This window comes from Zootoca vivipara, chromosome 8 (assembly GCF_965207765.1).
Source record: "Zootoca vivipara chromosome 8, rZooViv2.hap1.1, whole genome shotgun sequence".
In the NCBI taxonomy this organism is placed as follows: domain Eukaryota; kingdom Metazoa; phylum Chordata; class Lepidosauria; order Squamata; family Lacertidae; genus Zootoca; species Zootoca vivipara.
The window spans coordinates 48,100,186-48,127,625 of record NC_142591.1 but is presented as its reverse complement, the minus strand read 5'-3'; the positions used below and the strand labels follow the sequence as shown (position 1 = coordinate 48,127,625).

The 27,440-nt window shown below is 41.7% G+C and overlaps 1 protein-coding gene across 6 annotated transcripts in view; it reads right to left on the bottom strand.

Moving 5' to 3' along the window:
* The window catches only part of SPIDR (scaffold protein involved in DNA repair), a 182,306-nt gene that overhangs the window by 34,251 nt on the left and 120,615 nt on the right, over positions 1 to 27,440 (bottom strand). For all 6 annotated transcript variants that reach the window (XR_015951481.1, XM_088675475.1, XM_035126454.3 and 3 more), the window contains 2 exons: positions 26,339 to 26,540; positions 23,285 to 23,559 (listed from right to left, as the gene is read on the bottom strand). Coding sequence is in view for 5 of the 6 variants with exons in the window: in XM_088675475.1 (XP_088531601.1) it covers positions 23,285 to 23,559; positions 26,339 to 26,540 (477 nt within the window). In the remaining variant the exon portion in view is untranslated. The remainder of the gene's footprint in view (positions 1 to 23,284; positions 23,560 to 26,338; positions 26,541 to 27,440) is intronic.

Genomic DNA, 27,440 nt, shown 5'->3' with positions numbered 1-27,440 from the left:
TATGTTAATGATATGATTAACCATTATGTCATGGGTTTTAAAAACATTAAATACCAGGAACCAGGGCGGAAGATGTCATCAGTAGAACAGTAGCATAGATCCAGTTGTGATCATGGTAATAATCCCACACATACTCTGCAATTAGAATTAAAGGGGGAACTCCCATTTCCAGCAATGGAATATTCTTTTCATAATGCTAATTGTTGCGTAAGGAGGAGAGATTTTTATTGAGACTGGAATGAGAAAGGAAGACTTAAACCTCGCCTCTTAGTGTGCTGTGGTGCCAATGACAGCCCCCCCCACCTCCCTGGTAGTTTTTTTTTTAAAAAACAACAACAACCATGGCACGATTGCCAATCATTATCTTCAACATTACAGGCATTGAGTTACTCTAAAAGTTTCTTATCTCTATATCTTTGTCATTTTAACAGTTTAAATTGGGCTTGGGAGTGAACTGGCAACCAGTGCAGATCTTTCAAGGCTGGCACAATATGTATCTAGCTAAAGAACACACACCAACAGCCTCAATGCTGCTCTCTGTATGTCTCTGCACAGTAATTGCTGGTGAGCACAAGTGGGGAAATTGATGAAAATGTATATGGTTGACCTATGTGAGAATAGGATGCTGCAGTAGATGGGTGCTAGATCTGATCCAACAGGGCTTCTCTTATATTCTTATGGTCACAATATATCAGCATAACCAGAATATCTTATGGTTGGAAGCATGCCCCTCAGGTTGACCTGAAGCAACTGAGTAACGCAAAAATTAGGGAGATACATGACAGAGGGTCAGGGAGAGGAAGGAAAGTTGGATGGTGGTACTACACTCACTTTGTATGAAATACCATACAAAAAGAAGAAGCAGCACAAAAGAATTCTGTTTGCAAGCCCAACCTCCATCAGATTATGGGGCTACCTACCCTGAAGATCCAGGAATTGATGTTGAGACTGTGAGTTAAGAGAGAGCTTAAGATACAGCTAATCAAACTAAATAAAATGACATGTGTGGGATCTTACGTGGATTTAATTAAGCAGCATTAAATTCTCATCCCTAAAACATGGGTTAATTAATCTACTTACAAAACTTGTGAAGGCAAGTCTTTTTTTTAAAAAAAAAATTTTTTAAGTCTTTTTGATGCATCTATGCCTTGAGGAATAGAAGCACAAGCAAACTGGTACTGTATTATGAAATGTAGGCCTGTGAACTGTTTAGGTTGTTTAGACGGTTAACTGTTGTTTCTTTTTAAAGTTACCTGTTTCCCATCCCCTTGATATTTCCATCCCTAATCTTAATAAATCTTCTAAACTTAGAACCTGGAGTTTGACTGCATATTTCTTGACAACTCAGGGGAATCTTACCCCTGTATGCCAGATCACAAGCAACATGCTTTGACCATAGCTGCCAAGTTATCCCTTTTTTACAGGGATTTTCCCTTATGCTGAATAGGCTTCCTCGCGAGAAAAGCGAAAACTTGGCAGCTATGGCTTTGACCAAAGGGAAAGAAAGGCTGAACTAGCTCAGCCAGCTGCAACTTAGTAATTAGGTGGTGGTTGCCCCCTCTTAGAATGAAATTAAAGCTGTAACTCTTATAATTCCTTCACTCAAGAGTTAGAGTAAATTAAGAGCTGGTTGTTGCCTACAGCAGCCGGGTATCGCCACAGAAGATTGTAAGAGTCAGTTGATTTGATATGTCAACTGGAGATAGATAATGGTTATCTGGATCACTGGTGATCAAATGCCACATACCCTGTTTCTCATATTTTAAGACATACCCATAAAATAAGCCATAGCAGGATTTTTAAGCATTCAAGGAATATAAGCCATACCCCGAAAATAAGACATAGTGATAGGTGCAGCAGCAATGCCGGCCGCGGCAGGAGGAGGAGGAAAAAAATAAGACATCCCTTGAAAATAAGCCATAGTGTGTTTTTTTGAGGAAAAAATGAATATAAGACATGTCTTATAATATGAGAAACACGGTACTACTGGATGTCCCCAGAACCCTAGCGTGCTCTGCAGTGGATGTGAGAGCTCCTGCTTTTTACCTGATAGGCCAAAAACACAATTCAAAGAGAGCTGTGGAGAGAGGAGAATGATTCCATGGCAGAGGGAGGAGAGGTGCTCTAGTCTCTAAACGTGAGAAACCCATGTGGGTTGATTAAAGAGAGGGCCCAATTCTACCAACTGAAGAAAGCACCTTCCGGTGGGAAAGTCCCGACCATGTACATTTTTGACAACTAGTTTGTGACAAAGTTAAAAAGAGATGAGATCTTTCAAAGACAATGCAAACATGAGTTCTCAAAAATTCCATTTAAAAATGCAAACAAAATTGTACTGGTTCAGAGATAGATAGATAGATAGATAGATAGATAGATAGATAGATAGATAGATAGATAGATAATCTCTAATGGAATGATTTAACCATTGAACAATTAGAAGTAATTTGTATGCAGAGATGAGAATGGATTTAGAAGCATTTCTCTACAGCTGCCCTCTGAAAACTATGACTGGGGTGCTAAGATAATTTGTAAATACGCCACAGAACTAAAACTTTAAAAAAGAAAGAAAGAAAAGCAGAAAACTGTAGGACCGTTCCAAAATTATCCTAGTAACATGAAGCAAATATAAACATCACAGCTTCAATGGATGCACAAAGCAAGTGAAATAAAACATAGTTGATTGTGGAATGGTGCCTACATTTGGGGTGATATTCTTTCTGTTGAACTGCCACTGAACTAAAAATATATCCCACACCAGCAAAATAAACTACACAACAGAGAGGGGAAATAGCAGGAAAGGGATCTGCTGGAGATCCTTGTTTGGCAAAAGACAATTCCTGCTTCAGGTTACTAATCTTGGTTCTCTTCCCCTCCTCCTCTCTAAAACACATGCAGAGAGTTTTCAATTGTTTTCGGTTCTGAGTGCTTTTTCTGGCTCTGTTTCATACGTGCATGCGAGAGAGAGAGAGAGAGAGAGAGAGAGAGAGAGAGAGAGAGAGAGAGAGAGAGAGAGAGAGAGAGAGAGAGTGTCTTGTGAGCGGACTGTTTACAACAGTTATGGTAGTGCTTCTCAGCAGCCCATCGTGAATTCCAGGAAATGGCCTCTGTTATTTCATTCTAGGTAAATGTCGGCTCATGACAAGCAGCAAAGCTGACACAGGACATCTCCCTCTGCTTTACAGTCCTGCAGTGAGGCCTCAATCGGAGGGAGAGCGAGAGCAGGAATGAGCCATGAGTGGGCGGAGTGCCTTCCCAGCACTCTACCAACCACAGCACAAGGAATTATGATAAACACCACTCTGGAAACAAGATACAACAGTACATTGTGTTCTTCAGAAAAAAAACATCCAGACTTCAGTTCACTTCAAGTAAACAGTTAATCTTGTTTACCTTTTTAAAAAATTTGATGAAATGTTAACTGAACAATCCAGCGTGCAGATGAAATAAGGTTCCCCCTCTATACAATTCAACTTTTGTGTTTGCTTTGCTCTCAGCAACACCCCACCACAAATTAGTCCAATATGCTAAATTCTTATTATCTGCATGCATCATAAATTTTCCCCTCCTCCCTTTTTATTGTTTTTTTTATATTTTTTATATTTTTATTTACTCAGTTTGACTTAGCATGGTGCCAAAACAATGTTTCTTGCAAGCAGAAGAGATGTTGGAATAATTAGAGTGCTTTGCTTCTTGAATAGTTTGTAATAGAAATGTAAATAAATGATTAATTATTAAAGTGCTGCTGGGAAAACAACAGTCAAGCAATGGAGATCACAACCACCTAGGCTACCACTCTAAACACCTGGAGAAAAAAAATGTGCACCTTGGGACGCTTGTAGTCTATTCTCAACAGAACTAAGATCAGTAATAATCCACAAAGACAAACTGAAGAAAAAGTTGAAATTGTTTATTGTAACATATTTACTTAAAATATTGGTTTATTATCTATGCCTCATATATTATCATATATGGTAATAAGGTATGATTTAGGAATATGACAGCATGCAGTGTTAAAGTATGTTAGTTACTGATAAATATTTTGAATAATGATCTGTAGTTATCAAACATCTGTAGTTATCTGTAGTTATCAAACATAAAATGTTTATATTTGTGTTGTGAGGCAAATAAGTATACTGTATGCCCATTCTAACTTCAGAGTCTAAGAATATGTAGCAACAAGATAAAGTGCTACAGTACTTTGTATCTCTTTATTAGCTAATGGTAGCTTCTCTCTGTGGGATAATTCTATCCTCTGGGAAATAAGAAATACTGAAAGGGAATTTTGAATATTTATGACTAAAAGGTAAGAAACTGATTTAACAATGTAATATGTATTAATAAGCAATCCTTTTAGGAATTAACTCAATGAGGTTTTGCATAGAACATTTTAAAAATAACATAGATTATAATTTTATTACGGTATTATTAATTAATAATATATTAAAAACTCTTCGGTATTAAATTACCGGTATGTCCACTTTTTTTAAATCTGAGGCTGAGGATTTGATAACAGGCTGTAACTTCTAGGTGCCCAAATTTCCTTGCATCTATGATTCTTAGTCACATGATTAAGAGGACAGTCAGTCACAGTTGTCTACAGCACTGTATTTTGTACAACTCAGCACAGTCAAATCTTCCTTCTCCAACCACCCTTCTTCTCCATATCTGAGAGTCATAGCAGAGTAAATATATTTATTAATTGCGATCATACTAGCTACCCTCCACCCTGCAATTACACTTTCAGCTTGTACCTTGCAATAGGTAATGGGCAATACTGTATTTAGAGGGCCTTTCCCATGTACATACAAGCAGTTCCCCACAACAAACGGACACTCTCTGAAGCTATTCAAACAGCATGTGGCCATTCAACACATTTGTTTCTCTGCTGTGCTGTCCTTGTAATGCACAAAGTGAGGGTGCACAGAGCAAGAGTCACAGGCAGGAGGAGACATGGCGCTGGGAGATGATTCTGCCAGTTAATGGAAAGAAGTGGCAGATTACCTTCAGTGTTGTAGACCCTTCAAGGTCATCTCTCAGCTGACAATATTTGGGTTGCCATTAGCTTGCCCTCGAACCTGGTGGTACTGTTATTATGTGCCACATCAGTCCACAGGAAAGCACCTCTCATTCAAGATTTGGTCATGGATGAGATGGCTGACCTGGAATGTATTATTGAGGTGGATGAACCAGGTGGACCAGATCTATCTGCCAAAGTTTCAGGTATAAACCAATCCAGCTTGGAGAGGTGATAGAATTGCTATCATACATAAAAATGCAATCTTCTTCACCAGGAAACCATTCTTTCTGGGTACTGGATTTGAGGGGCAGTTCCTCATGCTGGGTCTGAGACACAGAACAAGAATAGTGTTGGCATACTGTCCATCAGCCTGTCTAACTGAGCTGCAATAAGTGGCTTGGGGTGGTGTGTACTACCCACACATTTCAACATTCACACTAGGGCTAACTTGTTTAAACCAGCTTAGGACTTCATGCAGCTGTCTTACTACATTGGGTATTTGCCACACAAGCACCCTTCATCTAGTGTTTCCCATAAAACAGTTTGGAATTGGTTCTGTGCTGTAAGGTTCTGTGCTGGTTACAGTAATTCCACTGTCACAGACAGCCAATTTCCTTGTAGTCTGGACTAGCAAAGGACCTACTAAGACTTAGGGAACCTGAGGAACCTCTGATTGCTCTGATATGCTTAGTGCTCCTGTCAAGGCCTGGCCTCACTATGGAATGGTGAGATAAGGAAGGACACTGGCACAACTGCTTCTAAGTGTCCTTTCCAGTGCTGTGGTGCCTGATTGGCTCCCTGGGTTTCTGGGCAGATCAGAATGCTGAAATAGGCAGGGTGATAGCCTTGACTACAGGTGATGCATCTCTCACAGTGAATGAGCACAGATGAAAGGAAAGGCTTATGGCAGTGATGGTGGCAAAGAAATCAAGTCCTCAGGTAGCCATCCAGCAGAACTCTTTAGACTGGTATGGACTGGTAAAATGAAGCCTCTCAGTGGTCTGCTGTGACAAATTTGCAAAGCACAGTCACTCATACTAGCATTGAATGAGACACCATTGTTTGTAAAGGTGGTGTTCAGTGCACCAGTGCTATTGTACTCCAGTCCTGTTTCGGGCCTCCCAGTATTTCTGGTTGGCCACTATGAGAATAGGCTGCTGGTCTAGCTGAGCTTCTGGCATGATCCAGCAGGACTCTTCTTAAGTAAAATGGTATGGGATCAGATTCAGGGTTTGTAGATATTCTGATATTATGGACAAGTTGCTTGAAGGAGTTTGGCTACCACAGGTACACTCAAGCCTTGCCCATCTTGGCTTGTAACAGCTAAACAGAAGGCGTTGACTGGTTGGGTCCAGTGGGTTGCAAATGCCTGATTCACTTTCTCCCCATAGCCACTGGAAGAAGTCATCATTATATAATGAGCATGGTGTCATCAATATATGAATGAGTGCCTGGACCCCATGAGGGCCGCTGCTGCCAGCCCGTGTGGGCAGGCAAGAGAAAGTACTCTGGCTTAGCTTCCTCCCTCACTCTTGCGCTTTGCTCCTGCATGAATGTTTTAGCTGAGATGCCTGCCTTACAGGCTGTTGGACTAGATAACCCTTGAGGTACCTTCCAACAATTCTATGATACAGTTTTTTTCTCTATAACATTTGAATTAGTTGAATTCATTTGAATTAGTTCTCTATAACATTTGAATATACCTGCTGGAAGTAGTAATGGGGTGGATGAAGACTGAATGCCAGCAACCACTCTGGGTAGTTGGTTTTTGGGTTTGGGTGGTGGTGGTCAGTACCCCCTGGTGGAAAGCATTGGTTGTAGGGATTACATGAGGAGGAGAACCACGTACACCATCTTAGCCTCCTCGGAGAAAAGGGTGGGATATAAATGTAAGAAACAAACAAGACTGTCTGGAAGCTGCAAGTGATGCAGATGCAGCCACTATATTGCCAAATGGTATCTTTAATTGCACCCATATAACATCCATTGGACAGTGTTCTCGAAGCTACCAACATGAGTCTGACCAAACTGCAGGAGGCAGTGGAAGACAGAAGTGTCTGGCGTGCTCTGGTCCATGGGGTCACAAAGAGTCGGACACGACTAAAAAAAATCAACATCCATTTTGCAGGGGGAAACGAGGTTCTGAATAAAAGTATTGGGTGTTAAGCCCTACCCTGCAATTCTGTTTTAGGATGGTAATGGAGTTACGCCAAGACCAGACCATGTCATTACCGAGGAGGCAGGTTTAGTCATTGTTTAAGGACTATCCCTGCCTCTGGGTCCGGTCTTGACTGGTCGATGATCTCCGGTGGGCTAGAGACAAAGGTGAGAGCTGTTCCCTAGTTCTGCTGGATCTCTCAGCAGCTTTTGGCACCATCGAACATAACATCCTTCTGGACTGTCTAGAGGGGTTGGGAGCTGGGGGCACTGTTACACAGTGGTTCCGCTCCTTCCTCCTGGGCAGTATTCAGAAAGTGGTGGTAGGGGATGAGTGCTCAGACCCCTAGGCTCTCTCTTGTGGGGTGCCTCAGGGTTCCATTCTCTCCCCCATGTTTTTCAACATCTACATGCAGCCACTTGGAGAGATCATCAGGAGGTTTGTGCTGGGTGTTCATCAGTATGTGGATGATACCCAGCTCTACTTTTCTTTTAAATCAGAACCAGTGAAGGCGGTGAAGGCCCTGTGTGAGTGTCTGGAGGCAGTTGGAGGATGGATGGTGGCTAACAGATTGAGGTTGAATCCTGACAAGACAGAAGTACTGCTTGTGGGGGACAGGAGGCAGGCAGGTGTGGAGGACTTCCTGGTCCTGAATGGGATAACTGCCCCTGAACGACCAGGTACGCAGCCTGGGAGTCATTTTGGACTCAAGAGCTGTCCATGGAGGCAAAAGTCAATTCTGTGTCCAGGCAGCTGTTTATCAGCTCCACCTGGTATGCAGGCTGAGACCCTACCTGCCCGCAGACTGTCTCGCCAGAGTGGTGTATGCTCTAGTTATCTCTCACTTGGACTACTGCAATGTGCTCTATGTGGGGCTACCTTTGAAGGTGACCCAGAAACTACAACTAATCCAGAATGCGGCAGCTAGACTGGTGACTGGGAGCAGCCGCCAAGACCACATAACACCGGTCTTGAAAGAGCTACATTGGCTCCCAATACATTTCCGAACACAATACATTTCTGAGCACGAGTGCTGACCTTTAAAGCCCTAAATGGCCTCGGTCCAGTATACCTGAAGGAGCATCTCCATCCCCGTCGTTCTGCCCGGACACTGAGGTCCAGTGCCGAGGGTCTTCTGGTGGTTCCCTCGCTGCGAGAAGCCAAGTTACAGGGAACCAGGCAGAGGGTCTTATCGGTAGTGGCACCTGCCCTGTGGAATGCCCTCCCACCAGATGTCCAAGAGAAAAACAACTACCAGACTTTTAGAAGACATCTCAAGGTAGGCCTGTTTAGGGAAGCTTTTAATTTAGGGAAGCTTTTAATTTTTAATATACTATTGTATTTTAATATTCTGTTGGAAGCTGCCCAGAGTGGCTGGGGAAACCCAGCCAGATGGGCGGGATATAAATAAATAAATAATAATACCTGTAATAATAATGCAGGAAACCTTAGCAGACTTGACTGGATTAGTGCTGTACCTTGTGCAAAATAGAACATTCAGCAGAGGAGGCATGCAGGAAAGAAAAGCATTTGAAAAATAGAACAAGTCATTACCACACTTGACTCTGGTACTGATCAGAATTTCTGGTGCCTTAAGGCAGAAAACAGCAGTTCAAAATAGTTTCTTATTTATTATCTGAAACTTAATTTTGGAAAGTGCACCAGGTATATGTAATCAACAGAAGGTAAATCAGTGATGCTACTTAACAGGCTGAGAACAGGATCTAGTATTCCCTTGGTACAAAGTCCTATCTTTTAATGAAGTTGTATAGTTCTGCATTGAGATGAAAGGTACAACTAGATAGAACAGGATGACGTCTGGCCCTGTCACCAAATGGTTTGATGGTTTTTTTTTTTGTCAGCCAGTCTTCCAGCTGCTGATACACACATGAATTTTAAAACATTAAAACGTGATAAAGATAATGGCATTTAGCTGGTATAATTTTGTGTGAGAAGAACTGTTTCTATTTTTAACATCTCTTTAAAAATTGGTTTAGAAAGAGACATAGTTAAACTGCTGTGAACACATGAAGAATGGCAATCAAAGTTAATCAACAGCCGTCTCGCACTTATATATGGCTTTTCATCACAAAAGACCTCAAAGAGCTTGACAAACTATCTTCAGAATGGATCTTGGTTCTACTTTTCTGCTCCACCCACATAAGCAGTATTTCCCTGAAAGGGATGAGATTTTCTTTATCAGTACTGAAAAACAGGTCTATTTACTACTAGCCAAAGGCTTAACACAAAAGCAAAGAATGCTATTATCTAATCTAAACTACAGAGGGAATGGAAAGAGACTGAAGGTAATCACACAAATTAGAATTGGACAAGGGCATTTTGTTAACATCATCAGCTAACTCATTCAAAATTAGTCATGCAGTTTGGATATGAGTAGCTTAGACTTTGATTTTATCCCTCATGTGAATGAAAATACAGATAGTAGAACACTATGATACAAACATACTGTGACAGTAGCTCAGTACTGATTGGGGGTGGGGAAGTAAGGGGAGTATTGTAAAGAAAGAGCCATATCATATTTTTGGATGTCACAGAAATCTGTAATTCAACTGGTTCTGAATATGAATTTGCCCAACTAACAGCTGCTCCTTGGCACTTTTGCTACGTCTTCTCTAATTTGTAACATAAAATAATATATTGGTAGATTCTGAGTGTTTTCTGCCAGAAGACTTGCTGCAAAAGAGCCAGCTGGTTTGCAGGTGTGTGCACAAAAGTATTAAACCCCTTCCTCTCAATGAAATTCTTTCTGATTGCTATGAAACTATATGAACTGCTGAGCTAATGACTCTGTGGAACTACCATATAGAGTTATTTAACATTAACTCTCGCTCTTGCTAAAACGCCGACTGCTGTAAATTACAAGACCAGACACACAAAACCAAGCATCTCTTGGGGGAGCCATTTCTCTCATTGTCTCCTACAATCGTGGTTGCTGTCTCCTATCCAAAACTCAAACCCTCTTGTTCTCATGCTCACAGATAGGTTTGTTTCATTTTCACTCTAGAAGCTCTCTCAGATAAAAAATCAGTTTTAAAACTCCATATTTAAAGTACCCTTTATGGTTCAACAAAAGGTGTTTTTGCATGTTCATCTCTTACTCTGATTTCTAGATTACTGGTCAATACATTTATTTTATTTTGTTTCAAACCAGCTCTTCATTAGGGATATATGATGTGGTAGAGAGGGCACACCAGCATGATCTTTAATCAATGCAAGTTGTTGCAAAGATATACATTTATCTTAACTAGGCGAACTTTCATTTATTGAGGCAAGACTCCATGATCTACTATACTTTGCTGCAACAATGCTTCTTGATGTACTATATTCATGGGGAGACTCCAGCTAGCATGCCAAATTTGGCCATCCATTTGGCCTGCAAAGCCATTTTTGGGAAACCACACTGACCCACCCTACACTTTGTCCCATTTGCATGACTGTTCATGCAAACAGGACTTCCCCATCCTCTCCCCCTTCCTGAACAGTGTTGTGTGCTTCCAAAATATGCTAAGGACAGTTGATAACACGGTGTTTGAGGGGAAGGAGAGAAACACAAAGCCCTGTCATGTCTGCTGGAGTGACATTAGATCTCACCATTTATTTTTTCATAACTGGGTGAATCTGAAACACCTGTGAGTTTATTAACGCAAAATGGTTCATCAAAAACTAGTTATACACCATACTTTTAGAATACTTATGCTACTACAATAGAAAATAAGAATTTTATCAAAAGGTGGTTGTTATGTAATTTATTAGCCTGTGGATAATTTTGCTTTCTATATGCAAATATATTGTGCTTATTAAATGGTTGGTATTGTAACTGTTCTGTTCATAAGTTATATCGACCTAGGAAACAATAATCTACAAAGTGAAAATGGTTAAGCACTGCAATGGCTCCAAGGTACCCATAACATTTTCAGGCATAAACGGAATCTTCATGTACTTTCTAAATCATATCACAGGACAAAATTCTTACAGCCTACTGCTCACTGATATTAAAGCTGCTGGATCAAAAAGGAAAACAAAATATCAGACCATTGAATAAGCAAAATCCAGGGATTAAAGTAAAACAGGCTCACTTAGCTGTCCCCCCACTGGCAGTACTTACTTAGATACTTTCATACCACATGCTGCTCCAAGGTATCAGAAAGAGGAAGAAAACAGGAGGGATCCATCATTGTACTGGATTTAAAGACAGGAATGATATGGTGGTAGTGGTGGTGATGGGGAGAGAATGATCCCACTGAGATCAATCTAATTGAAATGACATGTTTTTATCGCGATAGGGATTTTACAACTTTTTCTTTCTTTACAAAAAACACAGATGCAACCAATGTTTGGTAGAAGGGAGGTTTAAGCCTCCACAGGCCAAGCTTCTGTTTGCAATATTGAACTGTGATGCTGCAAATAAAATAGAAGTAGAGCCTGCGGTTTTATCTGTAGTACCACAGGGACATGCGTGAAGTTCAGCCTTCCACCCATCTGCAAGATAAGAGAAATATTTCAGCTCTATCTTGCACATTAATATTTCAACATCAGATACTGTGCTATCTGTAAAAATGCCATGTAATTATCAATTTAACATTTTATTCTTTCCCCATAAGGTTGCAAACTGTACTATAGAGCTCAGAAATACATTTCCCCCCAAGTAAATTAGCCAGCCAAATGCCTCCTGTCAAATGTCCTTTCACAGCCTCACTTCTTAAACTAATCTGCTGCCACCAAATGATGTTTAGGGGTTGAAAGAGACTAAATTTTAGAACATTGCATTTTTATTATTATTCTATAGACAGTTCCTCAAGAAAAAGGCAATCCTATGTATCCCATAATTTTAAAAAATTAATTCCTAAGCCTTCTTCACCCATTATATATATGGAGAATGTTCCATAATTGAAAGGGCAGTGGGGCATGTCACTGGCCCTGCCCACGAAGTTTTGTAGCTCCCTGCCCCCAAGATCCACACACTGTGTGGATATCTTGAGTAGGGAAGCCTACGCAAACCAGAACCCTGATCACACTGAAAACTATGTGTAGGCTTCTCTATAGGGCAGCTGTACAACATGGGGGTGACCAAGGCCCCAGTCTCCTTCATATGCACAACAAAAGAAGGCAAATTTAGTTACAGAGACAAATGAATGAAACAGAAGTCAACTGACCAGTAAATACTAACCAGTCAATCTACCACCTATTGTATGATCAACCACAGTAATTCACACAACATTCTAGACAATATTCTAGGATGGTTCATATCCATATAGCTCAGGGCCCCCTTGTGAACCTGCAGCCATGTAGAAAACCAGAAGCTTAGAATACAGAAGGTCTTAGGTCCCAACCCTGGTAATGGGGACCGACAAAAAAGGGTGGGAGAGCTACACTTAAAGCAAGAGACAGTGCAAATAGTAACAGGGCAGAGCAGGACCTCTTCCTTATTGTACTACTATTGCTGTGGCAAAGCCATGGGCAGGATGCATACCCCAATCTCAAACAGAGTGACATGGTAGGGAGCCCACTGCTTTCTTGTCATTGTATACTTCCCATTATGAAACTGAGCACTTTCTGAAAGCATCAGAGAGGACTGGGGTAGTCATTTCCTGTTCTTGCAGTGTCCCTGCACATGACAAAGCTGTGTCATAAAAGTAGCAGCAGATACAAGCTTTCCCCATTGCTAAATTGCCATGCTGGGTAGGGTAGACCTGCGCCTGCTATATTGTTGAGTGTAAGTCAGGAGATAGGATCATGCTGTAACGTTTAGAACTTGAGAGAAAAGCTGAGCGGGAAACACAATGAGGTGCATTAAAAGCCCCAAGGAAAATGTTAAGATACTATTTATGTTCTGTTATTTTCAGTTTATTTCAAAGCACTCTTGGGAAGATTAATTAGTTCATAGCTTTATAACACTTTGAAGATGTCAGAATTCAGTGAAAAATCTGTGCCAAAACCCTTGCTGCTATCTGGTTGTTGGTGTTTCCAAAGGAGTGTTGAGAAAAACTTATTACCGTAGTATCCACTGTATCTCAGTTAAACACCAGAAAGCTGAGTAGCTGCATTAGGCAGATTAAAATAGGAAGCTGCCTTATAGGAAGTCAGGCCATAGTCAGTGTTGTCTAACGGGCAGCTTTTCAGGGTGCTGGCTATTGAACCTGGAATCTTCTGCATGAAAAGCATGTCCTCTAATATTGCTCTATGCCCCTCCCTCTAATATAACAAACAATATAAAAATATTTAAAAGGATTAAAAAACTATACTCCAAGTAGCTGGCAGACTTCCAAGACGTTTAAATAATCAGACACTACTTCTGCAAGCTTGCACTGAGGTAAGACTTGTGAAGGGCACTGTGAATCTGACTGAACAGGTCTTTTACCAGTTTTACAAAAACTGCTACTACATACGTACATGCGCCCCCCCCCTTACCCGGGGGTTACGTTCCACCATAAGTGAAATCATGTAAAGCAAGGAGCAACCTCTAAATGCCTATTTTCCCCTGCTCTCCCACTCTCTCTCCCCACAACTGTCTCTTCAACTAGAGTTGAAGCTCTTTGGCTGGCTGGGGGGACTGTGGGAAAGCTGTGGTGGCAGCTGTGCTACCCAACAGATCAGCTATTAGGCAGGGAGGCTGAGCAGCCTAAACGAAGCCCTGCTGCGCCTCCAGTCTCTTCGGGGCTTCCTCTGCCCTCATTGACATCCTCTTTGGGCTCCAGGAAGGGTCTCCTCATGGGTCACGAGAACTCTTCAGCTCTCTCCTGCCATTTCCTGGTATGAGCCTATTTATTTACTTATTTCCCGCTGCTTCGCACAAGGTGCTGTGGTCATCCACGAGTAGAATGTGTGTATGTGGGAGGATGCCTGTATATATCAATTTCAGGCCAGGCTTATTTTGCCCTTGCAACTGTTCTTGATTTTATAGCAATTGGTGGCTCTTCCTCCTTTGGTCAAAGGATGGGGCCAGACTGTTATTTTCCTTTCTTGCTAAAATCCCAGGACAACACACAGCTGGGAGCTCAATGTTCTTTCAGGCAGGGAGGAGAGAAGCAAATTCCAGCATCTGCTTCTTGCCTGATCGATGGATGGGGACAGCGTGGTCTCTCCCAGGTCAATGTTCTTTCTGGAAGGCATGGGGGTGTAACCTCCTGGTGGCCCTAGGTTCCCTGGCTGATGACAAATGCCAGAGTGTGCATCCCTTCTGCTCTCCAGTCCCAGAGCAAATGCTCAAATGTCACTTCAAATGTTTCAGAAGAGCAGTATTTAAACGCCTTAGCTAAATTTCTCCAGATGCCAGTCTCAGATGCAAACAGCAGATCCAGAAGGAATAGTCACAACATATGCCTTTCACCCACACTGCATAGAATAGCAAGGGCCACATACAGACTCTAAGCCAAGTAATCTACTCTTCCACCAACTAAGAACAGGAGTCAGCATTAAATAAGGGTTCATTAAACTGAAGTGTCTCTGAAAATCAGTTCTTAAGATCCCAAACAGATATGAAATCTCAGTTGCTAGTTAATCACACCAACATTGTGCTTTTTACCTGCATAAATGTACAATACATACTAGGTTCAAAGATCTTAGGCCAATAGATTTCCTTGTGCAGTATGATTTACAACTACTGTACCTAAAGGATTTTTTAAGAAGTCTTCCATAGCCATATTTCCTTAAAACTTAAATCCGATTAAAAATAAAACCACAAGTCCTGGTATCTGTTCTGTACAAAGTGCCTCCTTGGGTGCAGGAGCAATCTAAACTCTTGCGTTTAAAACAGATGTGTACTGTTCTAATATATAATCTATGACAAGTTGGAGAGCCTTCTTGTAAACGAATGATACGATGACTAACAACTCCATTTCCATCAGAAGCCGTTAATCCTACGTAAGAAGTCTGCACGCTAATAGATGTCAGAGGCAAATGTTAACCAGCTACAGCTGGCTACAAGCTATAAAAAGCATTAATGAAAACACAAATACTAACTTTTGCCACCCCCTCTCTACTTCTTCTTAGTTCCTACGTCAAGGCTGTGCACAGGCATCACTTTCCAAGGGCTCTGTGTGAATGAACTCCCTGCTCTGAACTAGCTTGGTCTGGTTCCCTGAAGTTTGTTTACTGAACAGCATGTGCAGAGACACTGATCATGGGGGAAATGGGGGGGGGGGAGAAACAAATCACATGATTGCTTGGCTCATACAATGGGTATTACTGATAGCCTTGAAATATGTGCTTTTTCAGAGCAAATAAGAACAGGAAGTGGATGGGAGGAGGTTCTAATAATGAAAAGTACAAACCCAATGCAGAAGTGAATGAATGTGCATTAATACAGTACACTTAAGTGAATGTAGAAACTCCCTCGTGGAATGTATTTCACTTTGGAAAAGCAGAACATTATTTCTTTGTTCTCCTATATTACAAAACATTTAGTGTGTCAAATGTATCATGAGCATTCCTCGAAATGTGGGGTTGCATTGTCACTTTTTAGAATAGAATAAAATGTGGACAAAAATGCTTGAGAAGCTTTAAGTGTTTCCTATACAGTACACAAAGAAATACTCCTGATTATTTTATAGACTCTGCACCACTTGCAGATTATTAAATACCACAGTAAAGTGAAATTAGTGAAACCAAATTAGCTTAAAACCACTTTTACTTAATGGGCTGAGGACTGGCTTGTTACAAAATGAATAACACTTACAATATAGACAAAGCTAGTTTTAATATGACAGCACTATGTATCACTAATAGAGCTGCACAGCTATTATGTAATGCAGCCTGTCCTGAACTACTGTTAAGGGATCAGGAATTGGCTGAGAGGAAGCATGCTGCATTCCCTGAGCTTTTCTGTTCTCCAACACAAATCCCTGTCTTCAATCTTAACTATGATTAAGGCTTACACTGGCACCAACCTTGACCATAGCTAATACTATATGTATCCTGTGTGTATCCTGCAATAGTATAAAAGGATGAATCCTACCACACTCTACTAAAAAATGAATACCAAAACTGGCTGGAGAGTATCATAATACTATATGATCCCATATGATGTTTTAAGTAGGGGTGTTGTGACAAGTAGGAGTGCTAGCATATCCTAGCATTTTTTGCCTGGATGATGCTACAAAACTTATTAAATTTTTAATGCTTGCCCACCCAATACTTCTATCTAGGTGTGTTCTCGATCACCTTTTTGCAGTGTATGATTATAACCTCAGAAGATATGATATAGAATAAATATATGTAGTGACATAAAGAAAAATAATGGCTATAATATTTCAGCCTATACTAAAATACAACATCTACAGCACACTCTCACCATGTATAATTAAAAGTGCCACCCATTAAAAGTGCATTGAGCCCTGAAGCATGCAGTAGCCTGCTTGGGGTGGATTTCAACAATGGACAAAAGTAATATCTCACAAAAATGTTGCCATAAGGCAGGGGTCAGCAATGTTTACCTTACCTGGGCCGGTTCACTCCAGTGGAGATCCCTCCGTGGGCCGGATCACGTGCACGCCCACAATTTCCGGCAACTGCGTCTGCGCAGACGCGATTTCCGGCATATGCGTCTGCACAGATGCGATTTCCGGCATTTGCACATGCGCAGACGCGATTTCTGGCGCTGCGGAAGCAAGTCCACACGTCCACACGCTGTACTGTGCTGGTTTAGTGCAGCGCGTGGAGACTTGCCGAGCGGGTGGCTCAGTTCGGGGGCGGCTCGTGGGCTGGTTAAACAACCCCTTTGGGCCGCTTGTGACCCATGGGCCTTAGGCTGCCGACCTCTGCCATAAGGCATGAAAAAAAAAGTTAATGAGAAGCCAAAACTATATTCCATTTGGAACGCAACCTAAATTTGTCTAAACTAAAAAAAGTTGGGTCCAATGAATTAGGAATATTTCTGTCAAAAATATTGTGATGCACTCTACATTTGAGACATGATGGGCTTTCTGAGATGAACAGTGAATTGGGGGGGGGGGTTTAGGTGCTGATATCAGTAGATCTCCAATGAGACAGCCCTTAAGAAATGTCTTTAAATGGAAATAATTAACATTGCCGTCTAAATACCTGTATTCTGCTGTATCCCTCTTATTGTCTGTTAAAAGAAATAGTACATGATGGGTTTCTTTAAAAAAATTAAACCTGAATTCATAAGTAAATATTTCACAAATTTGGGCCATCTAATCCTGTATCTATTAATATTAACTCTATATACAGCACATCCAACAACACTGTCCTGGGATGCCAAGAGCTATTCTCTTTATAGTACCTACTATACATAGCCTCACTTGCCTATATTTCATAAGACTTCTGATGAGCTGCTCCAACATGATTATAGCACAACTATTAGCCAGGCTGGAACTGAAGTGGGAGGTGGGAGATAGGGTTATGTTGTACAGTGGTACCTCTACTTACGAATGTTTCTACTGTACTTACGAATGGAGCTCCGTCCGCCATCTTGGATGCGGTTTAGATAGGATTTTTTCTACTTACGAATTTTTTCTCCCAATGCATTCCTATGGGAATCGACTTACAATTTTTTTCTACTTACAAATGTGCGTTTGGAACACATTAAATTCGTAAGTAGAGGTACCACTGTATATGTACTTGGACTTCTGCTTTTCAGCACAACATTTAAAAGACACAAATATTCAAAATGAAGAAATGTCAGAAAGAAAAGGAAAATTCCACACTTTTGATGTACACCATCTTGGAATACTTGACCTACACCAGGTGCTGGAAAATTACTATTCTCAGGTGAAACTACTGACTAATAACTAGTATCACACATACTGGATCGCTGCTCTAGGGCAGGAAAGTTACCTTTACAAGTCGCCTATGACAGGCTCCTTATACTTTAAACCACTAGATAGCTCATACAGAAACAGTACATCTTCTAATTTGCTCCACGGCAAATGTGGTTTGTTAAGGGTGTTGGGAATTGTAGCTCTGTGATGGGTAAGTATGGTTCCTTGGATTCTTGGAAGCAGCCATGACTATTGAAGCTGTGTAAATGTGCTTTAAAAGTATGGTGCGGATGCAATCAAAACCAAGCAGGGGTGAGGATCCATTGCAGCAATCAGGGGAAAGGAGATGGACGTTACGCAGTATCATTAAGTAGGTGAAGATCTGTTCGTTCGTTCATTCTGCTGTTATTATTATTATTTCCCAAGGAATAGGAGCTTCATATAAACCTCTCTAGGCTTCTCAAAAGGAAGAGGAAGATTATAAGGGAAATAGTAAAATGTAATCATTTGGGGATGGCACCCATGCTTTCAATATGTTAATTACAGATTCCACCCCTACTGTTTCTTAGGATGAAACTTTACAGTAAAATTTGATTATCACACTTTAATCTGCCATGGGATTCATCTTGCTCAACTAAGGAAAAAACTAAGGGAAATAATGTAAGAGCCCTTAAATAGCAATGAGACATCTTTATGAAAATACTACCAATTGGACTCTCTTATTTACGAGATACTGAAACATTTCTATCATATGGAGTTCAGTGAGGCACATTTAGGTTGTCTGCTTCCTGTTTATCTAGTACTTGAAAAAAAAGTCCCATAAGTATTAAAGTTCTTAAAAATCATGCTCATGAATGCTTTGTTTAGAAACATGTACTTGAAAAAAATGAATGGTATGTCGTAAACAGAATGGAAGTTGCCCACAAAAGAAAACGATTTGACAGATGCTAACATCTGTGAACATGGATTTTCTACAAATGCCCTTTCCCTCTTGAGCCGCAATAAACACTAATTTAAAATGTCTTGTGTAACACAGGCTTTGGTTTTCCTGAAGGTAAACACAATGGTGACCTCAATTCAAATTTGCCTACCTTGAAACGTTAGCAATAGCATTGGACCCATTATCTTTACTCAGATAAAGAACTTGCAATAAATTCAATGGTGTTTGTGTTAAGATAGGTATAAAAAGGTAAAGGTAAAGGGACCCCTGACCATTAGGTCCAGTCGTGACCGACTCTGGGGTTGCGCGCTCATCTCGCATTATTGGCCGAGGGAGCCGGCGTATAGCTTCCAGGTCATGTGGCTAGCATGACAAAGCTGCTTCTGGCAAACCAGAGCAGCACATGGAAACGCCATTTACCTTCCCGCTGTAGCGGTTCCTATTTATCTACTTGCATTTTGACGTGCTTTCGAACTGCTAGGTTGGCAGGAGCTGGGACCAAGCAACGGGAGCTCACCCCGTCACAGGGATTCGAACCGCTGACCTTCTGATCAGCAAGCCCTAGGCTCAGTGGTTTAACCACAGCGCCACCTGGGTCCCTAAGATAGGTATAAGTAGATACATAAAAGTTCAGCACGGAAAAGCAAAAACTGTAAAGAAGCTTATGAATAATTCACATCTGAATCAGCTAAGTCTGATGTAGTCTACGTACCACTGTACAAACAAAATTGCTTTACAGAAACTCATTAAAAGTTGCTGGAGCATAATCACTCCTACTGAAATATTGCATAATTCAAATTTAAAAAATTAAATTTTGCTCATTACCTACATCCTTTAGATCTAATCTAAACAACTAAGCACTTCACACTATTATATTAATTACTGACAGGCACAGGTGGGCTAAGATACACAATGTTGTGTTTAAAGCAGGCTGCAGCTTTTTCTTAGGTAAAGGTAAAGGGACCCTGACCATTAGGTCCAGTCGTGACCGACTCTGGGGTTGCGCGCTCATCTCGCATTATTGGCCGAGGGAGCCGGCGTATAGCTTCCAGGTCATGTGGCCAGCATTTCAAAGCCGCTTCTGGCAAACCAGAGCAGCACATGGAAACGCCATTTACCTTCCCACTGTAGCGGTCCCTATTTATCTACTTGCATTTTGACGTGCTTTCGAACTGCTATGTTGGCAGGAGCTGGGACCAAGCTACGGGAGCTCACCCTGTCACAGGGATTCGAACCGCCAACCTTCTGATCAGCAAGCCCTAGGCTCGGTGGTTTAACCCACAGTGCCACCTGGGTCCCCTAGCTTTTTCTTAATCCCTGCAAAACAACATGGGTGCTTCTTACACCCACCAAGTTACACCAGAACACACACAACACATTAAGAAATCATATACAGTAGTTGGAAGGGATCACAAGGGTCATCTAGTCCAACCCCCTGCAAGGCAGAAATCTTTTGCCCAACATGGGGCTGAAACCCCAAACCCTAAGTTAAAAGTCTCGTGTTCTACCTACTGAGCTATCCCTCTGAACGCTAGGGAAGAAGGCTTGGATTCCCCAAGGCTATTTCTAAAGCAAGGGTGCACAACTCTTGGCTGGGTGTGAATGCTAGTCGTTGTTTCTAGTAGCTGCAACGCTCAGTTTTCTAATTTCTCACTCCACTGGATAAAAGTATATCCTTATTGCCTTCTGTCTGTATGTATGGTTATAAGAACCTACCCAAGCCATGCCACTGAGGCTGCATCTTAACACATGACATAGACACCCTTTTCAAGCAAGCATAATCTGCTACTCTATATTGCTGGTGGCTTTTGTCAAATATGCCATTCAAGTGGCAAAATTTACTGGGGGCTTTCTCTCTTAATCACCAAAATTAATTTTGTGTCTGCCAAAAGAGACTGTATTTGTGAAATAAGTACAAATCTGAGTGTGCTGTATTAACCTGTCCTGAAACATCTTAGGGAGATTTTCCCCTTTTATGGTACCTAAGTTGAAGAGTAATCTTTACAACTGTTTTTTAAAACTTTATTTCTATACTGAACCCCTGTTAATTGAAACAACAGAATACCTGATGAACTACCATTTCAGAGTAGTTGGAAAATCAAAAACACAAATATGCATAATCCAACCTTCACTACAATATCATGATGGGGTACAGTAAAATTAATTGCAAAGTGCAACAATATAAAAAATTAATGAAGCAGTTAAAACAGTAAATACATTCAGCCACATGAAACTGAAGAGTGAAAATTGATATCAATCTGGGCTGACAATTCACAACCCATAAAAACTTGAGAAACCTGTATCTTAACTTGGTACTGAAATGCAAAAAAGAATCCGTGCCAAACATGTGAGCATGTTTAAGAGTGCCGGGTAACGGGGCTGTTGGCATATGACTGTTGGAGAGATTCCCAGAGAGTAACATAACCTTAAGGCCGAGAAAAATATTAGCCACCTGTGCTCTAGACAATGAAGGTACAGTAATTTGAATAGTCGTATCTTGCCAACTGCAGGACCTCCATACACACTGCCCAGGCTTGTGCCCCAGAGAGGTCACTACATTGCTGCTAACACAAAGGTAGTAGTAGTAGTAGTAGTAGTAGTAATAATAATAATAATAATAATAATATATTATTTGTACCCCGCCCATCTGACTGGGTTTCCCCAGCCACTCTGAGCGGCTTCCAACAAAGATTAAAATACATTAAAATGTCACACATTAAAAACTTTCCTAAACAGGTATGACTTCAATCCCAGGGGGTGCACTCCACTGTCTCTTGAGACGTGTGGCAGAGCAAGCTGATCGGGTGCCTGGGGCGGTGTGCGTGCCCTGTGCCCAGGGGTGGGGCCAGCCGCCCGTGGGGGCACCGCGGGGCCTCAGAGGAGTCTGCCTGCCTCCTCCCACTCAGCCGCCCTACAGCTGAGGGGGAGGCAACAGATGGACTGTTTGGGGCAGTGTGGAGCCTGTGGGCGCTCAAGCCACCGCAACATTCCCAGGAGAGACACGTGGCTTGGGCATGTTGCAGGCCCCACGGTGAGTGCCGACTGGCATTATGTCACCCCCCTCAGTGGGGACACCCGGGGTGGACCGCACCCACCGCACCCCCTTGTTATGCCCCTGCTTCAGACAGGCAGATCTGCCAAAAACAACAATAATTTGGAAGCACTCTGATTTTCTAACAAATACCTGTATGGCAGACTAACTACAAATTAACCCTTTCATCCCAACTGAAATAAGCTGAGACAAACTGGTATTTGACTTTGCCGGGGGACTATGAAAACAGACACCTTACTCAGAGCAAGAAAATATTAGAAAACCAAAGTTATGTATGGTGCCAACAGTACAAAAACTGAAACAGTGAATTAGATTTTTCACCCTTCAAGTGTCAACAATCTACATTTCTTTCCCATGTTTCCATCAACAGTATCTATGTGCCACTGCAAGCTGGTGGATTTCTTCTTTCAAGGTACTTTTTACAAGCTGTGTCCAATTGCTTTCGGGTAAACAGAAATTAAGCTCATTTGTATCTGACAGAGGAGGAGGTGAGAATGAGAGTGAGAAAAGAAACTGTACCTACTATGTACCCTTTGATTAAGCATCACCTCTCTCCTCCCCCAACCTTATACTGACTACAACATTAATGTCTCACAACAAATATAACTGATCTGTAGAACTGATCTGTAGAAAGGAATTTATGATCTCAAAACAGAGATGATGTATGTACTTTTGTAACCCAAAAATCTTTAATAAAAACAATTTTAAAAAAGAAGAGTTCTGTTATAGGGAGACCTTGGATGAGCCAAGTTCTCTCAATATCAGCTTCCTATGCACAAAAAAGTTTGTTCTACAAAAAACTATAAGAAGATTAAGAAGAAACTGAGAGCATTAATAGGGTAATAACTAATATCATATGAGAACAACAATTTGAGAATAACATGAGAAACATAATGAGACTGCAAATTTAATACAGCTACTTGATAAGTAAAATGTCCTGGTTTCTTAAGTAATTGCAGTCTCCAGGCAGGATTGGATGAGATCAGCTGCTGCCAGCCAGTGAATATTCAATATTAAGCTAAATGGACCAATGGCCTGAAACAGTCCCCTGTGTTCCAAACTGTAGTTTGGCATCACAAGCATTATTATAAAGATACAAATAACTGGGTAATTACATGGCTCACTACAAGAAAATTAGTTAGACAATTCAAACTCATGACAGATTTTGGCTATGGGCTGCAAATGATGAATAAGTTTTCCAGTCCTGCTCTTTTACTTAAAAAAAAGAGCACCTTGTTTTTAGCTAAAAGGTAGGATTGTTCTAGGCTTCATAAAAAACTCAGGACCACCTGATCAACATGTTCAGTCTAGCTTGTCTTATAATTTGACTGTTCCCATCAATGCTGAGACTCACACTAGGCCAATTTCTAATACTCACCTAACATTTGGCAGGTCTGAATTTAACAATGGTGCAGTGTTCTCGGAAGTGTTGTTTTTCTGAAGATGACACCTTAAACCATCTTTAGCAGGCAAATAATAGACCCTTTGAACAACCACTTGGACCTGGATTCCTCTCCCTCCAGCTCTTCCTTGTGTCTCGACAATATCAAGAAGAGAGTCGCTTATGGGAGTAACTGCAAAGGGAGATAATTTGGGCTCATTGTTGCTATCCGTATGCACAGACTTCGAAGTCTTCATATTGAGACAGGGGACCTGGCAAAAAAGGCATAAACCAAATCATTGTACAGATTGCATGAAAACATACAGGAAAGAAAGGTTTTGCTTACCACAAATTCCCATCCTTCTAGCACAGAGGTGGGCAACGTGTGGTCCAGAGACCCACCTCATTTTATATTCCCCCAATCCTCAACATCTCCTGAAGCTAGCCTAATATTTCATCTCATCAGAGCTCCTTTCTTTCTGTTCATTTCCCCCTTATTGTTCCCGGCGGCGTCCCCCCAGCAGCAATAACTGTCTGAGAACAAATTGGCAGGGGTCTTACATATAATATAATAAAATAATAATAATAATAATTTATTTATACCCCGCCCATCTGGCTGGGTTTCCCCAGCCACTCTGGGCAGCTTCCAACAGAAAAATGAAATAAAATAATCTATTAAACATTAAAAGCCTCCCTAAACAGGGCTGCCTTCAGATGTCTTCTAAAAATCTGGTAGCTGTTTTTCTCTTTGACATCTGATGGGAGGGCGTTCCACAGGGTGGGTGCCACTACTGAGAAGGCCCTCTGCCTGGTTCCCTGCAACTTGGCTTCTCACAACGAGGGAACCGCCAGAAGGCCCTCGGTACTGGACCTTAGTGTCCGAGCAGAATGATGTGGGTGGAGACGCTCCTTCAGGTAACATATCTGTGTTTGAGTAAAAAATGTGTGTGAGGTAGACATGGTGAAAACTGAAGCAGGACAATCTTTATTCTGAATTAGTTCATCTAGATGACAAACTGGTGAAAGAAATGGCAGTAGCTTTCTCAAAGCAATTTCTTCTTTTGTGTCTTAATAAAGCCATGTGAAGGGGAGCGTTTTCTGCTTGGCCAGTTCTTTCCTAGGAAAGCACAGATAATCTCCCTCTGATGAGGTTGAAGACTGAATCTACCAACCAAGAGGAGATAAGCTGGATGTTCCAGCCTTTGTACTCCTATAATAGCGGCAGGGCATCTTTTCTTTTTCTTTCTATCTAGGGCTGCATTCCCTTGGGGAACAAACATGGTAACAGAAAAAACAGAACCGCAGTCACAAAAAAATAAGGCTACAATCCTATACAAACACTAGGGAAGCCGACTCCTGACCACAGTGGGTCTTACTTTTCAATAAACATGAATAGATTGTACTTTGAGATCTATAACAAACACAAATAACTGATAATATGGAGACAACAAATCCCTATTTGTCCGCCCTCCCAAATTCCTTTTCAACATGAATCTATAGGTGCAGATCAGCCTAAACCTTAACCACAAGTGGACAGACTGCCCCGTCTTTACTCTGAAAAGAACAGAAGATACGTAAATAAAAATATCTTTTGCTCTTGGGAAAGCAGAGCCCAATGCTTATTCTAGAAGTAATCTCATTTGAGTATGTCTTCAGTTTGATCCTCCACATCCAAAGGCAGGACCTTTGGGCATAAGATCCACTTTATAATGCCTGCTGTATGTGTGAAGAAACTCAGAGATTCTCCAAGCGTAAGTGAAGCTCACTAACAGAACCTTCTTAAGAGGAGGTTCAGGTGAGGAAACATTAACTAAGAGTTCAAAAGGACAGATTAGAGCCATGACCACCCAGTTCAAGTTTCATATAGGAACTAGTGGAATTCAGCCCGTTAAAATAAACGGGCGCTAGAACAGATTTTATTGTTTTTTAGTGTGCAAAGCAAAGAGGAACGGGTGTGCAGCCCCGGCGAAGCGGCGGCTGTGGGAGGGGCTAGCCGCCCCCCCACGCGCCGCCGCCACAGAAAGAGGCCGAATTGCGGCCTTCTTCTGGGCGCCCACTGCCCAACTGGGCTCAGCGGAGCGCCCCAACGAAGCGGCGGCTGTGGGAGGGGCTAGCCGGCCCCCCCCACGTGCCGCCGCCACAGAGAGAGGCCGAATTGCGGCCTTCTTCTGGGCGCCCGCTGCCCAGCTGGGCTCAGCGGAGCGCCCCAACGAAGCGACGGCTGTGGGAGGGGCTAGCCGGCCCCCCCCACGTGCCGCCGCCGCCACAGAGAGAGGCCGAATTGCAGCCTTCTTCTGGGCGCCCGCTGCCCAGCTGGGCTCAGCGGAGCGCCCCAACGAAGCGGCGGCTGTGGGAGGGGCTAGCCGCCTCCCCCCACGCGCCGCCGCCACAGAAAGAGCACCCAGACTAAGCGGATTAAACGGTAGGCAGGGGGGGGAGCGTGCGCGTGTGCGCGTTCTGTCTCTCCGTCCAATCCCTGTGTCTCTGGGGTACATGCGCAGTACCCCAGGGACACACGGGACAACTGGACGCAGGGACACTTGCATATTATTATATAGGATGCTGTGGACTTCTCCATGTGTTGTGCACTGTTGTACACTATGTGTTTCCCCACCTTCCCTGCCACTAAAGGTAAGATGGAAAATGCTGCACAATGACATCAGAACACATTGCATGTTTTACTAGAGCTTATGGACAGGGAGGATGGGAACACCACTGGCTTGTTGTTTGACAACATGTAGCTATCCCTTTAGAAAGGCTGGTAAATTTAAGTAGCTGAGCAGCAAATCAAACGAAAAGTAATCTGCTAAATATATGACAGCAATACCACTCAAGACAGTAGTGAGGCTAAAGCAAAGTATCTGATCAGTTCAGTGTGTCAACATGTGGGGGAAATCTTGATTGTAAAATATTAATATTATTCACTAGCAAACTCTAAATCTTGCTTAAATGAAGGCTATAGAGAGCACATGAGTGTTCTTGCATGCACTGTTTGAAAATATCTGTTCATCAACTCGCTACAAAGTGTTAAGTTGTAAAATAAAACATTACCTGGTTAACTGCAGATGTTTGAGGCAAATCGCCTTTTATGGTGGAAAAATTGAATACCCAAGCCAAAGATATCTTTCTTTTAATAAGCAATGGTTCTTGAAGATGTTGCCTTTCCATCTCTGTTTGTTCTTTAATAACTTTCTGACTGAAGTAAGTATTCATGATAACTGGAATGCTATCATTTGGAAGAAGAAGTCTTTGCCTGAAAAACAGAATCATGGCTATCTCATTTACTGTAACAAGTTAGAGCTGTAGACTACTAAGCAAACCTATAATCATGAATTAGAATCTGCTTCAGAAGTATACACAGATTCCTTTCCTACAGTCTTTTAAAATAATTTTTTACTAACAAATTAATTTTAGCATACAGTTTGAAGATTATGATTATTATTATTGCTGAAATGGCAATACTAATACAGTGCTATGGACTAAATGACTAATTTTGTGGCTAATTAGATTAAATTTATTGACCAGCCATGCATTATGGGTTTACAAAGTTCTGTTAGTCCTGAACTGGACTGTCATAGAAGCATAAAATATTAGGTTATGTGTTGTAAACATTTGATATATTGGTTTAATAGTCAATTTTTTAAAAGGGCAGATTTGTGCATTAATCTGGACCAATATATGATTTAGCCTCATTAATTCTCCATTACAAGCTTTTGAAAAATATGGTACAACTGAGCAGTTCGATGTGTATCATGTGCTTTTCAACACCACCATCACCACCACCACCACCACCACCAACGAGTCCACTCCCATACTTGGCTATGCAGAAGCGGTAGCACAACACCCCAGGGTCCACAACAGAAACACTCCTCCCATTTTTATGCTGGAAGGTTGCTCTGCCTGCTTTGCTAAACAATAATCAGCACAGCTGCTTTGATATAGAGGAGAATATATTATAAAACACCTGCTTTGTTGAAGGGGAGGGGCCATCACTGGTTTCCTTACTTCCAAGTAAAGAATGTGGACAAGATCTGTGGAAGTATGAGATCTATCACTGTATACTTGATCCTTGATTATGTCAGCTACACGGGGAATAGCCAAGTAAGACAAGAGTGTAGTAAATGCTTCATCCCTCTCTAAAGGATAATATATT